The sequence below is a fragment of the Heptranchias perlo genome, chromosome 25 (assembly GCF_035084215.1).
Source record: "Heptranchias perlo isolate sHepPer1 chromosome 25, sHepPer1.hap1, whole genome shotgun sequence".
Classification (NCBI taxonomy): Eukaryota; Metazoa; Chordata; class Chondrichthyes; order Hexanchiformes; family Hexanchidae; genus Heptranchias; species Heptranchias perlo.
The window spans coordinates 27,782,895-27,797,083 of NC_090349.1; the positions used below are offsets into that span (position 1 = coordinate 27,782,895).

General features: G+C 42.1%; 1 protein-coding gene across 2 annotated transcripts in view; it reads right to left on the reverse strand.

The window, feature by feature from the left end:
- The window catches only part of tbc1d10ab (TBC1 domain family, member 10Ab), a 62,946-nt gene extending 50,433 nt beyond the window's left edge, over positions 1-12,513 (reverse strand). For both annotated transcript variants that reach the window (XR_010967208.1, XM_068005872.1), the window contains exon 1: positions 11,945-12,513. Coding sequence is in view for 1 of the 2 variants with exons in the window: in XM_068005872.1 (XP_067861973.1) it covers positions 11,945-12,153 (209 nt within the window). In the remaining variant the exon portion in view is untranslated. The remainder of the gene's footprint in view (positions 1-11,944) is intronic.
- Between the last annotated feature and the right edge of the window lie 1,676 nt (positions 12,514-14,189).

A 14,189-nucleotide genomic window follows, 5' to 3' on the forward strand; every position in this document is an offset into this window, starting at 1 on the left:
TTGGCTATCAATTTCTGCTCGACGATTTTGCGTTGTCGTGTGTCTCGAAGGCCGCCTTGGAGTACGCTTACCCGAAGGTCGGTGGATGAATGTCCATGACTGCTGAAGTGTTCCCCGACTGGGAGGGAACCCTCCTGTTTGGCGATTGTTGCGCGGTGTCCGTTCATCCGTTGTCGCAGCGTCTGCATGGTCTCGCCAATGTACCATGCTCTGGGGCATCCTTTCCTGCAACGTATGAGGTAGACAACGTTGGCTGAGTCACAGGAGTATGAACCATGCACCTGGTGGGTGGTGTCATCTCGTGTGATGGTGGTATCTGTGTCGATGATCTGGCATGTCTTGCAGAGGTTACCGTGGCAGGGTTGTGTGGCGTCGTGGACGCTGTTCTCTTGAAAGCTAGGTAGTTTGCTGCGAACGATGGTCTGTTTGAGGTTGGGTGGCTGTTTAAAGGCGAGTAGTGGAGGTGTGGGGATGGCCATAGCGAGGTGTTTGTCCTCATTGATGACATGTTGAAGGCTGCGGAGAACATGGCGTAGTTTCTCCGCTCCGGGGAAGTACTGGACGACAAAGGGTACTCTGTTGGTTGCGTCCCGTGTTAGTCTCCTGAGGAGGTCTATGCGATTTTTTGCTGTGGCCCGTCGGAACTGTCGATCGATGAGTCGAGCGTCATATCCCGTTCTTACTAGGGCGTCTTTCAGCGTCTGTAGGTGTCCATCGCGTTCCTCCTCGTCTGAGCAGACCCTGTGTATTCGCAGGGCCTGTCCATAGGGGATGGCCTCTTTGACGTGGTTAGGGTGGAAGCTGGAAAAGTGGAGCATCGTGAGGTTGTCCGTGGGCTTGCGGTAGAGTGAGGTGCTGAGGTGCCCGTCTTTGATGGAGATTCGTGTGTCCAAGAAAGAAACTGATTCTGAGGAGTAGTCCATGGTGAGCTTGATGGTGGGATGGAACTTGTTGATGTTATCGTGTAGTCTCTTTAGTGATTCCTTGCCGTGGGTCCATAGAAAGAAAATGTCGTCGATGTATCTGGTGTATAGTGTTGGTTGGAGGTCTTGTGCAGTGAAGAAGTCCTGCTCGAACTTGTGCATGAAAATGTTGGCGTATTGGGGTGCGAATTTGGTCCCCATGGCTGTTCCGTGTGTTTGGGTAAAGAACTGGTTATCGAAGGTGAAGACATTGTGATCCAGGATGAAGCGGATGAAATAAACCATTTACTTTTATAAATGGTTTATTTCATATAGTGACAATTGATATAGGGGATAATAACTAGCACTACCACGATGCAGTTGTAGCTTATGAAGATTACTTACATACATACATCTCTTCAAAATTCAAGTGTTGCATTCACACACACAGTCTCTCATGCACACGCATAATTCTCAAATCAAGTCTTTGGTTTGATATGATTGGAATCTCAGCTAGCACAGATGTAACTGTCCATTTGAAGAGGGCTGTTCAAAGAGATCCATGTAAAGGAAAACTGAAATATTATCAAAATCTGCATTTAAATGAAATTACTCTGTTGGAAACACCCAGTATAGCTATTGACTGACAGTTCTGCCTCTGGTATCGACATGTTATGGCAATGTTTCTTAAAAGCTTTAAGACGTCCCCATTCCACTTTTGAAAATCACTGTCGTTATAAGTAAAACCAAAGCACTTAGGTTGTTTGCAATTTATTGAATTGGGACATAGATTTTCAAACCGGTGGTCAGCATAGGAATTCTAAGGGTTTCCAAAGTCAGATCCTTGTCTATTCACTTTCGGGTTTCAGGCATTTTCTTAATTTCTTATTAGTAGATTATTTCTGTTGCTGTATACTAATTAACAAAACAAATTTCTGCAATAATGGTATTAAATTTTGGGTAGCTGACACACCCCACCTGAAGTTTGGGCAGGGGTCCCTCGCTCAGCAAAGTTTGAAACCACTGAATTAAGACAATGGTTAAGCAGAATTCAAAGCTGTGCTCTAAATCATTTTTCAAAATTTTTGTTGGTTTACCTCACCTGCTATCTTAACTGGAAAAAAGTTCAAGCGTCATCCAAGATGCTCGAGCATCGGTCAGATACACCAATCTTATGCTTCAGTGTGTGCGTGCAATTTTTTAATGTCCCTGCTTGTCGCTCCCCATTGGGACAGACCCACACTTCACCAGTAAGGTGTGCCTCACACTTTAGGCTAGAAATGATACCCTCTGCCTCACTATAGAGCAAACAGACATAGAATTTCACACCTGGAGAGCAGGCATGTGTGGAATTTCACATCTGACAGCAACAGCACGAAAGGATGCAAAAAATGAACTGACTAAACTTCAAACACAGCAGCCATGTCAACTGAATGTAAACTGTTATTCACCAGAAGTTTAGTCATCTGGCTGTTTTATTTTTTCCTCAGAACCCTTGCATTTAAATTGGGCTCAACTAAATAGAGTCAAAAATCACACGTCGGTGGGGGTAAGAAGAGGGACTGGCTTAAATTCAAATTTGGAGAGAGGTCTAATAATACACACCTGACACAACTGAATGAACAAAATCTCTTACAACCAACAAGTACAGCTGCAAGAATCTGCAAAGTACAGACAGTTTCAAGTCTGGCTTATGATTCAAAGCAGCAGACACAGCACACAATACATTCTATGGATTATATTTTAATTACATTTTTAAAGTACTCCTTTCTACCCCACCATCACCTTTTCAGATTGTGCCATGGCATGTAGCACTGAAGAAAAGCAGCCAGTTTCAATGTTTGTAAACAAGATGTTCAACATTAGGTGAATATATTTTGGTAAACATGCTAAAGTGATGAAAATATGTGTAATGATGAACAGCCAGCTTTACAGGAGCTCATGGAAACAAATTGTAAAAGATACTGTGAACTCAAACTTTACAGAAACTAAAACCAATTTTTAATACTGACAATTTCCCCACCCAAAGCAAAGAATCAGAGAGAATTTAGCTTTGATTCTAAATCTTCTCATTCAATGCAAGACACCCCGGGAATAACACTGGTAATATTACTTCATAAAATAATTCCTCAATCTTAGTTAGCAACATTTATTCCGGGGGGGGCGGAGAAAGAGAAGGGAAAGAGAGAGAAAGAAAGGCAGTACCTTGGTTGCGACTTAGAAACAGCCATAATTTCACTGAAATGTTTATTAATGTTGATCAAATACACAAATGTCAAGGAAATTCAAATGCACGCTAATTTTGTTGACTGCAGCAGCTAATTATAAGGTGGGGAATTCACATCTGTCTGACATAGGTAGTTCTGTAAAGCAACATAATGGAATTCAAGAACATGAGCTGGAAATAACTGATGCACAACATCAGTTGAAGCCTGGAAACTAGGATTTTAAAAGTCTTGCTCACTTAATTTTTTTTCTTTCCATCAATGTCAACATTTCTGTCATGTTAAATCCCACACAACTCCTGAGCAGCATTAATGACTAAAAGAAAAGCTATATTTTGAAAGGGGTGTGGGGGGAATTCATATGTCCAGAGTAGCCTTGGTTCTGCTTTGAATTCACACCCCTACAATCAGATAGATACACAAATCTCTAAAAACTAGCGACACAGGTTAATAAGGCCATAACAAAAACAAACCAAGCACTGGGGATCACTTCTAGGAGGGATGGAATTGAAAAGCAGAGACGTTATGTTAAACTTGTATAGAACCTTGGTGAGACCACACTTGGAGTACTGTCTCCATATTATAAAAAGGATGCAGAGACATTGGAGAAGGTGCAAAGATGATTCACAATGATGATATCAGAACTGAGAGGATATACTTATCAGGAAAGGCTGAACAGGCTGGGGCTCTTTTCTCTAGAAAAGAAAAGGCCGAGGAGTGACCAGATATAGGTCTTTAAGATAACAAAAGGCTTTGATAGAGTAGACGTAGAGAAAACGTTTCCATTTGTGGGGGAATCCAAAACTAGGGGTCATAAGTATAAGATAGTCACTAATAAATCCAATAGGAAATTCAGGAGAAACTTCTTTACCCAAAGAGTGGTAAGAATGTGGAATGCGCTAACACTTAGTTGAGGCAAATAGCATAGATGCATTTAAGGGGAAGCTAGATAAGCACGAGGGAGAAAGGAGAAGGATATGCTGTTCGGGTTAGATGAAGAGGGGTGGGAGGGGGCTCATGGAGCATAAACAGCAGCACAGACAAGTTGGACCGAATGGCCTGTTTCTGTGCTGTAGACTCGATGTAACGCTATGCAAAATGCAAATAACTACTGAAAACAGAAACCGAGCTATCAACGTCTTGACACTTTCTCTTTCAAGCACACTTTTGTAAAAAAATTGGAATGTTCAGAAAACCTACTTTCACTTTTGTCAGGCTGTAGAATTGGGGAAGCTCAGAGTTTCTCTACATAAACTGTATAAGCTCTAAATGTACATCTTCACAACTACCTATACCACAAGCTGCCAAGCATAGATTATGCAAAGTTTATTTTTCACAAAAGTGTAACAAAGAGGAAGTACCAACATGAATTGGTCCAGACTCAGTTCTGCTATTAATCTATAATTTGCTGAAGTATGAACAATGTTTCGGCTGGATTAAAAATAATCAAGACATTGTTTTTGACTTGTTATATTAGCGATATTGGACTGTAAGTGACCTGGAGATCCTAATCTAAGAACACTCGGGTACTCACATACTTTTAGCTTTATTTTAAACTTAATTCCCAAGAGGTCTTTTAATTAAAAACTTAAAATCAAAATGCTCATGACTGTTTCATTAAGTGCATGCCAGTCACATTGACAGCCTACTCACAACTTACATCCTTTTAAGATTAAAGCTACTTCAATGGTGCAGTATCCAACATCCATTAGAAATCTCATATGCCATGTCAATGGGCAAGAATGGAGAGATCTGGATTTAATCTGTAATATGTAAAACATTAACCTGTAAAAGGATTTATGATTTGTGTACTGGATGTTCTGGCTGACATCTCTTGTCCCAAACTTTCTGGGCAACTGAATACCTTATATTGTGTTGGAAATAGATCATACCAAAGAACATAAGTAACAATTTACATTTATATGGTACCTTTAACGTGGCAAAATGTTCTAAAACACTTCACAATTGAGGGTCAGATCTGAGCAAGAACAGCAGTGAAATTAAGGGGTGGTAGCCAAAAGTACTATTGAACAGCTAAGCTTTAAGAAGTGATGTGGCAAGATGGAATGGCTTATGGAGAAAGTTCCAGAGTGTGAAGGCAGGATGATTGAACGCTTTTCCAGTGACGATAGGAAAGAGAGCAAAACGCACAGCAGACCAGAGCTGGAAAAGTGGAGGGGTCATGCAGGAATACAAGGCTGGAGGAAGTAATGTAGGTAGGGAAGAGCTAGGCCAGGGAGAGATTTGTACACTACAGCTTTGAAATTGATGCGCTAGGGATGGACGCCAATGGAGATCAGCAATGATATGGGTGGTAAGTGAGCGGGACTTTGTGCAGGATAGAATGTGGATGGCAGCACTCTGGAGCAGTTGGTTTTATGGGGGTGGAGCTTGGAAGGCTGGCAAAAGAGTGGTGGGAAAAGTTGAGTCTGGAGGTGGAAAAAGGTATGAATGAGGATTTCAGCAACAGCAAAGACAAGTAGCAATGGAACCCTAAGAGGGCAGCACCATGGAAGAAGGGCAGTGGAGAAAGTGGTCCGACACACAGGTCTTTGACCAGGGTGGGCTGAATGCTGTGGGAGGGATGCAAACCAGACCAAAGGGATTAGAATAGGGAGATGTGACTCAGAATTGAATGATGACATGTTCCAGAATCTTAGGAGAGGAAAAGGAGGTTGGAGATTGGATGGTAGTTGGAGAGCAAGCTTCTTAAATTAGGTAAAACAAGACAAATTGTAAAATAATGAAAGTGCTCATCTGTTCATACTTAGATAAAAGTTTTTAGTGGGCTTAACACCATTCTCTGATACATACTTATCAACTACCAACTTAATGTGTTCTATCAAAGAGAATACCACCCTTGCTGTTGACCTAGTTAAATCAATCTTCAGAACTACTAGATATGGTGATTTAACATTTACAGAAAGTTCCTGGTATTTTTATTAACATGTCCCAGAAATAATCCTATGGAGCTACAAATAAGAATCTGCCACATTTTTCAGATCACTAAAACATCTTACTTTAAAAAAAAATTATATCAACTGTTTGAAAAGTTCACACTTTCTAATGCAATTTAATTTTCATGTTGTTGAACTGGCCTATTCAATACATCTAGTTCAGTTTTTTGTCCCATCAAGTCAGAAATGTGATGTAATTACCTTACTAGTGACAAGAAAAAGTGCATAATGACAATACAGGCTACCTATATAAAACATATGAAATGTACCTGTGGCCCATGTTCATTATGTGCACATTACATAATTGGCAACCACATCAAATGGCCACTTATCCAAAGTTACAATATTTAAAAAAAGGAGTGATTGGAGAGTTAAAATATCACATCGAACAAGACTGTCCAATAGAAATTGCTGATTAGCCACAGGTGTGGTTATGGTGAGACATACTTCACATGTATATTTACTTAACAAACATCTACCACTATTCAGTAACCAAGGAAGTAAAGAACTCACAACAATCAAAAAACACCTGCACTGTTTTTCGTCTTACTACTTTACTAAGAAACACACAAAAAGGATAAAGTAACATGCATACTCGGTATGAATAGGAGTATTGAGGTCACATGTCCAATGATAGTGCCTATTACTTATTTATTAATCAGAAATGCAATTAGCCACATCTGGATTCTCAATTAGCCACATGTGGCTAGTGGTTAATGTATTGGTCACGACTGACAGAAGCTTTGCACAATTCACTTTGCCACTTAAGGGTTATCAGGACTTCTACACACATATATGTATCTAATCAGTCCTTATTGAGTACCTTCAGAAAGCAGTACATAAATGGCCAATTTGACTCAGTTGGCTCCACTCAAGCCACTGAGTCAGAAGGCTATGAGTTCAAGTTCCAGTCCAGGACTTGAGCACATAAACTAGTCTGACACTTCAGTGGAGTATGAGGCAGTGCTGCATCGTCAGAGGGGCTGTCCTTTGGATGAAATGCTCTCAAATGCCTGTTCCGGTGGTCATTAAAGCTCCTAGGGTATTATTCAGAGAGAAGGGAGATCTCCCACTATAAGACCCAACACTATCCCCACAACTTGCACCTCCAAAAACAGATAAACTGGTCTTTCATGGGATTGCTGCTTCTGAGACCTGGCTGTGTGCAAAATGACTGCCACATTCAGCAACACAGCAAAACTGATTGCACTTCAAAGTAATTCATTGTATGAGAAACACTTTGGACATCCACAGAAACTTGATAAGTCACTATATAAATGCAAGATCTTTTTCTTATTACATGCAAAAGCTGCATTGTCTGGCTACAATCATTCCATTTAGCAGGTTTTGACAATGAAGAAAATGTGAAGCATCATGTCAGCGCTCAAAGGTATACAACCCTAGTCTGTGTGTCTTCTTCCCCAAGATTCAGAAATAGTAATTTTTCAGACCCAGGCAAAGAATGCTATGGTGAGGCACCAAGAGGGTTGAGGAAAAATAAACAAGCAGTGAGTGAGGATGATTTCCAAATATAATTGACAGAGACAAAAAAAATCTGTCCACTTAGAAAGATAGGGTAAATATTAATGGAGTGAGCAAAAAAGATGTGTGTTGAAATATTACATTTTTAGCATTAATTTCCTGCACTATAGGCTAACTGTTACTTCTCTGAGCACTGATAATCTTTTTCAAATTGCAAAATGTGCACTCATTTTTCTACCTTACAGCATCTTCAGAAATGCATCTGCAGTGATGTTTACTGTAGAATGAAAGATGTACAAAACCATACAGCATTTTGTAATTCAGTATTAAACATTCGGATGATAGAACCATAGAAGGTTATGGCACAGGAGGCCATTCAGCCCATCGTGTCCATGCCAGCCGAAGAGCTATCCAGCTTAATCCCACTTTGGTCCGTAGCCCTGTAGGTTACGGCACTTCAAGTGCACATCCAAGTACTTTTAAAATGAGTTGAGGGTTTCTGTCTCCACCACCCTTTCAGGCAGTGAGTTCCAGACCCCCACCACACTCGGTGAAAACATTTCTCCTCAGCTCCCCTCTAATCCTTCTACCAATTACTTTAAATCTATGCCCCCTGGTCAGTGACCCATCTGCTAAGGGAAATAGGTCCTCCCTATCCACTCTATCTAGTCCCGTCATAATTTTATATACCTCAATTAAATCTCCTCTCAGCCTCCTTTGTTTCAAAGAAAACAATCCCAGCCTATCCAATCTTTTCTCATAGCTAAAATTCTCCAGCCCTGGCAACATCCTCGTAAATCTCCTCCGTATCCTCTCTAGTGCAATCACATCTTTCCTGTAATGTGGTGACCAGAACTATATGCAACCAATGTTTTATATAGTTCTAGCATAATCTCCCTGCTCTTATATTCTGTGCCTCGGCTAATAAAAAAAGTATCCTGTATGCCTTTTTAACCACCTTGTCTACCTGTCCTGCTACCTTCAGGGATCTGTGGACATGCACTCCAAGGTCCCTTTGTTCCTCTACACCTCTCAGTATCCTCATTTACTGTGTACTCCCTTGCCTTGTTTGCCCTCCCCAAATGCATTACCTTACACTTCTCTGGATTGAATTCCATTTGCCACTTTTCTGCCCACTGACTAGTCCATTGATATCTTCCTGCAGTCTACAACTTTCCTCCTCTCTATCAACCACACTGTCAATTTTTGTATCATCTGCAGACTTCTTGATTAAGCCTCCCACATTCACGTCCAAATTATACCACATTAACATATACCACAAAAAGCAAGGGACCTAGTATTGAGCCTTGCGGGACCCCACTGGAAACAACCTTCCAGTCGCAAAAACACCAGTCAACCATTACCCTTTGCTTCCTGCCACTGAGCCAATTTTTTTCTTCCAACTAGCCACTTTCCCTTGGATTCCATGGGCTTTTACTTTTTTGACCAGTCTGCCATGTGGGACCTTGTCAAAAGCCTTGCTAAAATCCATGTACCCTATATCAAATGCATTACCCTCATTGAATTTTTTGAGCAGGTAACAAGAAGGGTCAATCAAGTTAGTCAGACACGACTTTCCCTTAACAAATCCATGCTGATTGCCCTCGATTAACCCATGCCTTTCTAAATGACGATTTGTGCTGTCCCTCAGAATCGATTCCAATAATTTTCCCACCACCGAGGTTAGACTGACTGGCCTATAATTACTTGGTCTAAGTCTTTCTCCCTTTTAAATAACGGTACAACGGTAGCAGTCCTCCAATCCTCCGGCACCACGCCTGTAGCCAGGGAAGTTTAGAAAACGATGATCAGAGCCTCCGCTATTTCCTCCCTTGCTTCTCAACAGCCTGGGATACATTTCATCCAGGCCTGGCAATTTATCTTCTTTCAAAGATGCTAAACCCCTTAATACTTCCTCCCTCACTATGTTTATCCCAGCCAATATTTCTCACTCCTCCTCAGCTACAATCTCTGCATCGTCCCCCCTCTTTTGCGAAGACAGACGCAAAGTATTCATTAAGAACCATACCCACATCTTCCGCCTCCACACATAGGTTACTTTTTTGGTCTCTAATAGGCCCTGCTCTTTCCTTAGTTATCCTCTTGCTCTTTATGTATTTATAAAACATTTTGGGGTTTTCCTTAATTTTACTTGGATCACAATAACATGGTTGTCTTTAATAAAGCTCTGCACTGTACGGTAGCATTTCTGTAAATCCTTTGAGAATTCCTATTCTCAATGATGGAACAAGGGCGGACAATTGTGTTCTTTTTCATTCCTGCTGCTTCTAAATTCACCGTGAAAATAATCTAACACTTTCTCTAGGTGACCTGGTGGAGCAGCATGGTGTAGACACAAATCTGTATTCATTATCTCTGACCCCACAAGTTTCAGACGTCAGGTATGGCTTCAGTGGTTTATCCAGAACAAAGGGCGCAAAGACCACGAGGTCACCTTTCATTTGCAACCTCAACAGCAGCACTGGCAAAGGTCTTGGAGCAGGTTACCTGCTAACCCTCCAAATCCTCATGAAAAGACAGGAGTGGAAAAAAAACTTCCTTCAATTCTGAAGCAAACTAATATGGAAAAAAGTCCCTTTACTAGCATTTCGTTAGCTCTCCCGACAGCCCAGTTGGTAAAGGCCCAGGTTCAATTCCAGGTGAGTGCAATGTTAAGATCTCTCAACCAAGGTGACATTAAGGGTGTTATAATAAGCCTCAATATCCCTACGTTAGGGAAAGCTTTCGAGTCTGATTAATATTTAGTAACCCCTACTGAAAATTGCACGAGAGATGTGTGGGCTTACGCGGTGATCTTTCCTCTTTTCCCACCAAAAGGGGCAAGTAGCCAATTAGCACATTATCTTGGCTCACATGGAGAATGGCCACTTGGGCAAAGACTGGAAAGCAACAAGCATCTGAGAAACTGTAACAGAAGTCAATGCTTATCCTTGGGGGGGTTGAAAGGCATAGGAGAGAGGGAGAAAAAAGGAACCAAACCAGAAACAATGTTTTGTTAACAAGTTCTTAATCTGCTTTAGTAACTGACAAATTGGTTCAGAATAAATCTCCTTGATTATTCCTGCTAATCTGCTTATTTTCCAACATCATTAGAGCAGTAATTATAATTGGTTAAATTGGCTGTATTATTAAAAATATTTACAGACCTTGATGCAATAATTTGCTTTTAAATGTTTGCACCATAAAGAACAAAGCCTCAATCAAATAAACTGTAATTTTTGGACCCTAGCAGTGTATGCCTCAAATCATATTACAATAATTCTACAAGACTAAAATGTCAAAAAGTATGTTAAGATTTCAATCATTTTGGCAAATTTTAGAATTTTCCAAAATAGAAGCATCAAGGTCAGGTAAAAAATACATTTCTCAGATTTTTTTAAACTGGGGTAGCATTGTCATAATAAATTAGGTCTTACCACCTATATACCACTTCCCAATTCACATGTTCTACTCTTCAACTTTGTTGCTGTAGCCCATCACCCAGGTTTCTCAACAAAAACAGGTGCATAAACCTTATAGCAACCGTTTTAAATCCCTTCCTAGAAAGGTCCTTTTACAAAGCCAGAACCATCAATTAATTTCTTACAATAAAAGCACATTTCAGGCAGGTACCTATCACTTATATACCTCAATGGCTTGCTACCACCATAAGCAAAAACAGGGCTCGAACTTGCATTTTCTACAGAACCCTTGGCGTAAAGCTCCAATTATCCCACGTCATCACTAAAACTACTGAGAGAAACATTGCTTTATTTTCACTCCCAGTCAAAAGCTTAGATGTTTCATTATTTTGCCCCTGGTACTTTTTGCTTGGAATTTTCCATGTGGCTTAGATTTGGGCTTTTTATTTTGTGAAAAGCCCCTGTTTTTTCTCCCTGACATTACTAATGACATTGTTGATATCGCCGATGGTTTAACTGATATCCGTAATGTCGATCCCAGTTTCATGGGGGGGGGGGGGGGAATGTTGATAGTTATTTTACCATTCGGTCATTTATCATACTTTGGACTCTGTTACATGTATTCCTGCATTTAGTTCGGGAAAATAACGTGTCACATCAAAAAGTGAGACATCATTCCCTCAGGAAGTACTGCAGTCTGGGGATAGTTAACAGATTGAAAAAAAAAACACAACTTGAATTTGCATCATTAACATTGGACCACACAAGAGAGCGAGTGAATCGAGGAAAGTTATGTGAACTTCATGACATCGGTGCCGCCGCTGTGATTTGTTTTTAAAAGCAGAACCTGAATTTTCGCCGAGAATTAATGGGCTGCGAAGCTCCCCGGGGTGGGGGGGGGGGGGGGAAGTCAGCTCAGCCCGAATTGGGGGGTGAAAAAGAGTCCTTTTACTTACGGATCGCCCGTGTACTGCGCCCCGCCGACGAAGCCGTACTTGTCGATCTTCTGGTCCCCGTTGACGAAGCCGTTGATCTCGGAGTCGGAGCCGACGGAACTGACGTCTCCCCGGAGGCCGAAGTCGGGATCCGCCAGGCTCTCGGTGGTGCCCCTCGGATATGCCGCCTCAGGCACCGCGTTCATATCGTCCTCCCGGCTCTTCTTCATGACTACTGGCCCGGTCCTGGGCCTGGGCCTGTGCCAGTGCGGAACTAATCTGTCCTCCCCTCACCGTCCTCGGACTCGCTGCCTGCGTTGCCGAGTTTCAGACTCTCCCGGGGCCGCTCCGCTTTTCCCGGGTCCCCCCTCGTCGGTCTCGAGACTCCGGTTGCATCGCTCGCCTGTTCAAAGGCGGGCGGGCGGCGACGACGACGACAGTGGCTCCTGCCGCTGAGAATCGCCGCAGGCCGATCCCCCGAACGAGGTGGTACTCGTCAGCCCGAGGACAGGTTCCCTTTCGCGGGTCGCGCTCACAAACTCGGCCGACTCGTCTCCAAGCCTCAAAAAAAACACCCTCCCGCCGTCTGAGGAAATGCGCATGCGCGACCTGGCTCCAGGCCCCGCCCCAATCTCTGAGCAAAAGGAAAAGTGCTTCAGGGCATAATAGTGAAAAAAAAACATATCAGATAAGATTATCTCCACTTTATACCAACAAAAAAAAACACAAAGGATCTGATGCAGAAAATGGCATCCTGGCTGACGGGTGAAAGTTAAATAGACAACTAATTATTGCTCCTCGCGATAAAAAGAAAAACTGCGATTGCTGGGATTCTTCCCACTCTTTGTTTTGCAGAAGAATTATGAATGATTTTTGTAGCTTCTTAAACAATCTTTTAAATTTCCAATTGCTTTGGACTGTTCGCCATTATTGTTTTATATATAAAGCATGGCATGTTGCACACAGTTCCAGCTCAACCTCGTCTCAAACAAAGTAGGTTCAACCATAAAATCATGCAGCGCAGGAGGAAGCCATTCGGCCCATCGAGCCTGTTCCGGCTCTTTGAGAGAGCTATTCATTAAGTCCCACTCCCCTGCTCTTTCCCCATAGCCCCGCAAAATTTTCATTTTTAAGTATATATCCAATTCTCTTTTGAAAGTTACTATTGAAACTGCTTCCACCACTCTTTCAGGTAGTCTAATCCAGATCGTAACAATTCGCTGTGTAAAAAAAATTCCCCTAATCTCCCCTCTGGTTCTTTCTCCAATTACCTTAAATCTGTGTCATCTGGTTACTGACCCTCCTGCCAGTGGAAACACTTTCTAGTAAAACCCTTATAATTTTGAACATCTCTATTAAATCTCCCCTTAATCTTCTCTGCTCTAAAGAGAACAATTCCAGCTTCTCTAGTCTCTCCACATAACTGAAGTCCCTCATGCCTGGTACCAGGATAAGGGACAATATGGGCAAAGATAAATTCTTACAAAAACTAAAGTCCATGCTTCAAAATTCTCATCCTTATGTTTAAATCCTTCAATGGCCTCATCCTCCCTATCTCTGTAACCTTTTCCTGTGGTAAAACCCCTTCCAGTTCTTTCCATTCCTCTAACCCCAGCCTCTTTGTCTCACCATTGGTGGGGCCACCTAGTGCCTGCTCTCTGGAATTTCCACCCGAAACCCCTCCACCTCTCGTCCTTTAAGACTCTTCTTAAAAACCACCTCTTTGACCAAGCTTTTGCTCACCCCACCTAATCTTTTTGTCTTGGCCTTCATTTTCTTTATGCCTCTGTGAAGCACCGTGGGATATTTTTCTATGTTAAAGGTACTATATAAATATAAGATGCAATTGTGTAAAATCACTTCATATTATTTTGTATGGGGATTATTTGGAGACGGAAACAGGGCAGAAGCACCTCAAAAATGGCGGGGTATGACTCACTGTCCCGTTCCCACCAACAGTGTGGCCAACGCTATCCTCCCAAGGGCCTACCGCTGGATGGCCAGTGCGCCATCAGGCCCTTTTAATATGCAAATCGGGGTCCTATGACGTACATAGAAACTCGATTCCCATTTTAGAACGCAACTGGCGAAGTGTGCGTCGTGCTAGCTCTACACAGATTTTATTTATTTTTCCAGGGCCAGGAGGTGCAGGAGCGCTCCTCCGGGATCCAGAAAAAACAACCTGGGACATTGTCATAACGGTTCCTCCCCTCCAGACAATGGACCCCCCTTTTCCCGGGACCTATCCTTATCCAGGCCCGGAGAC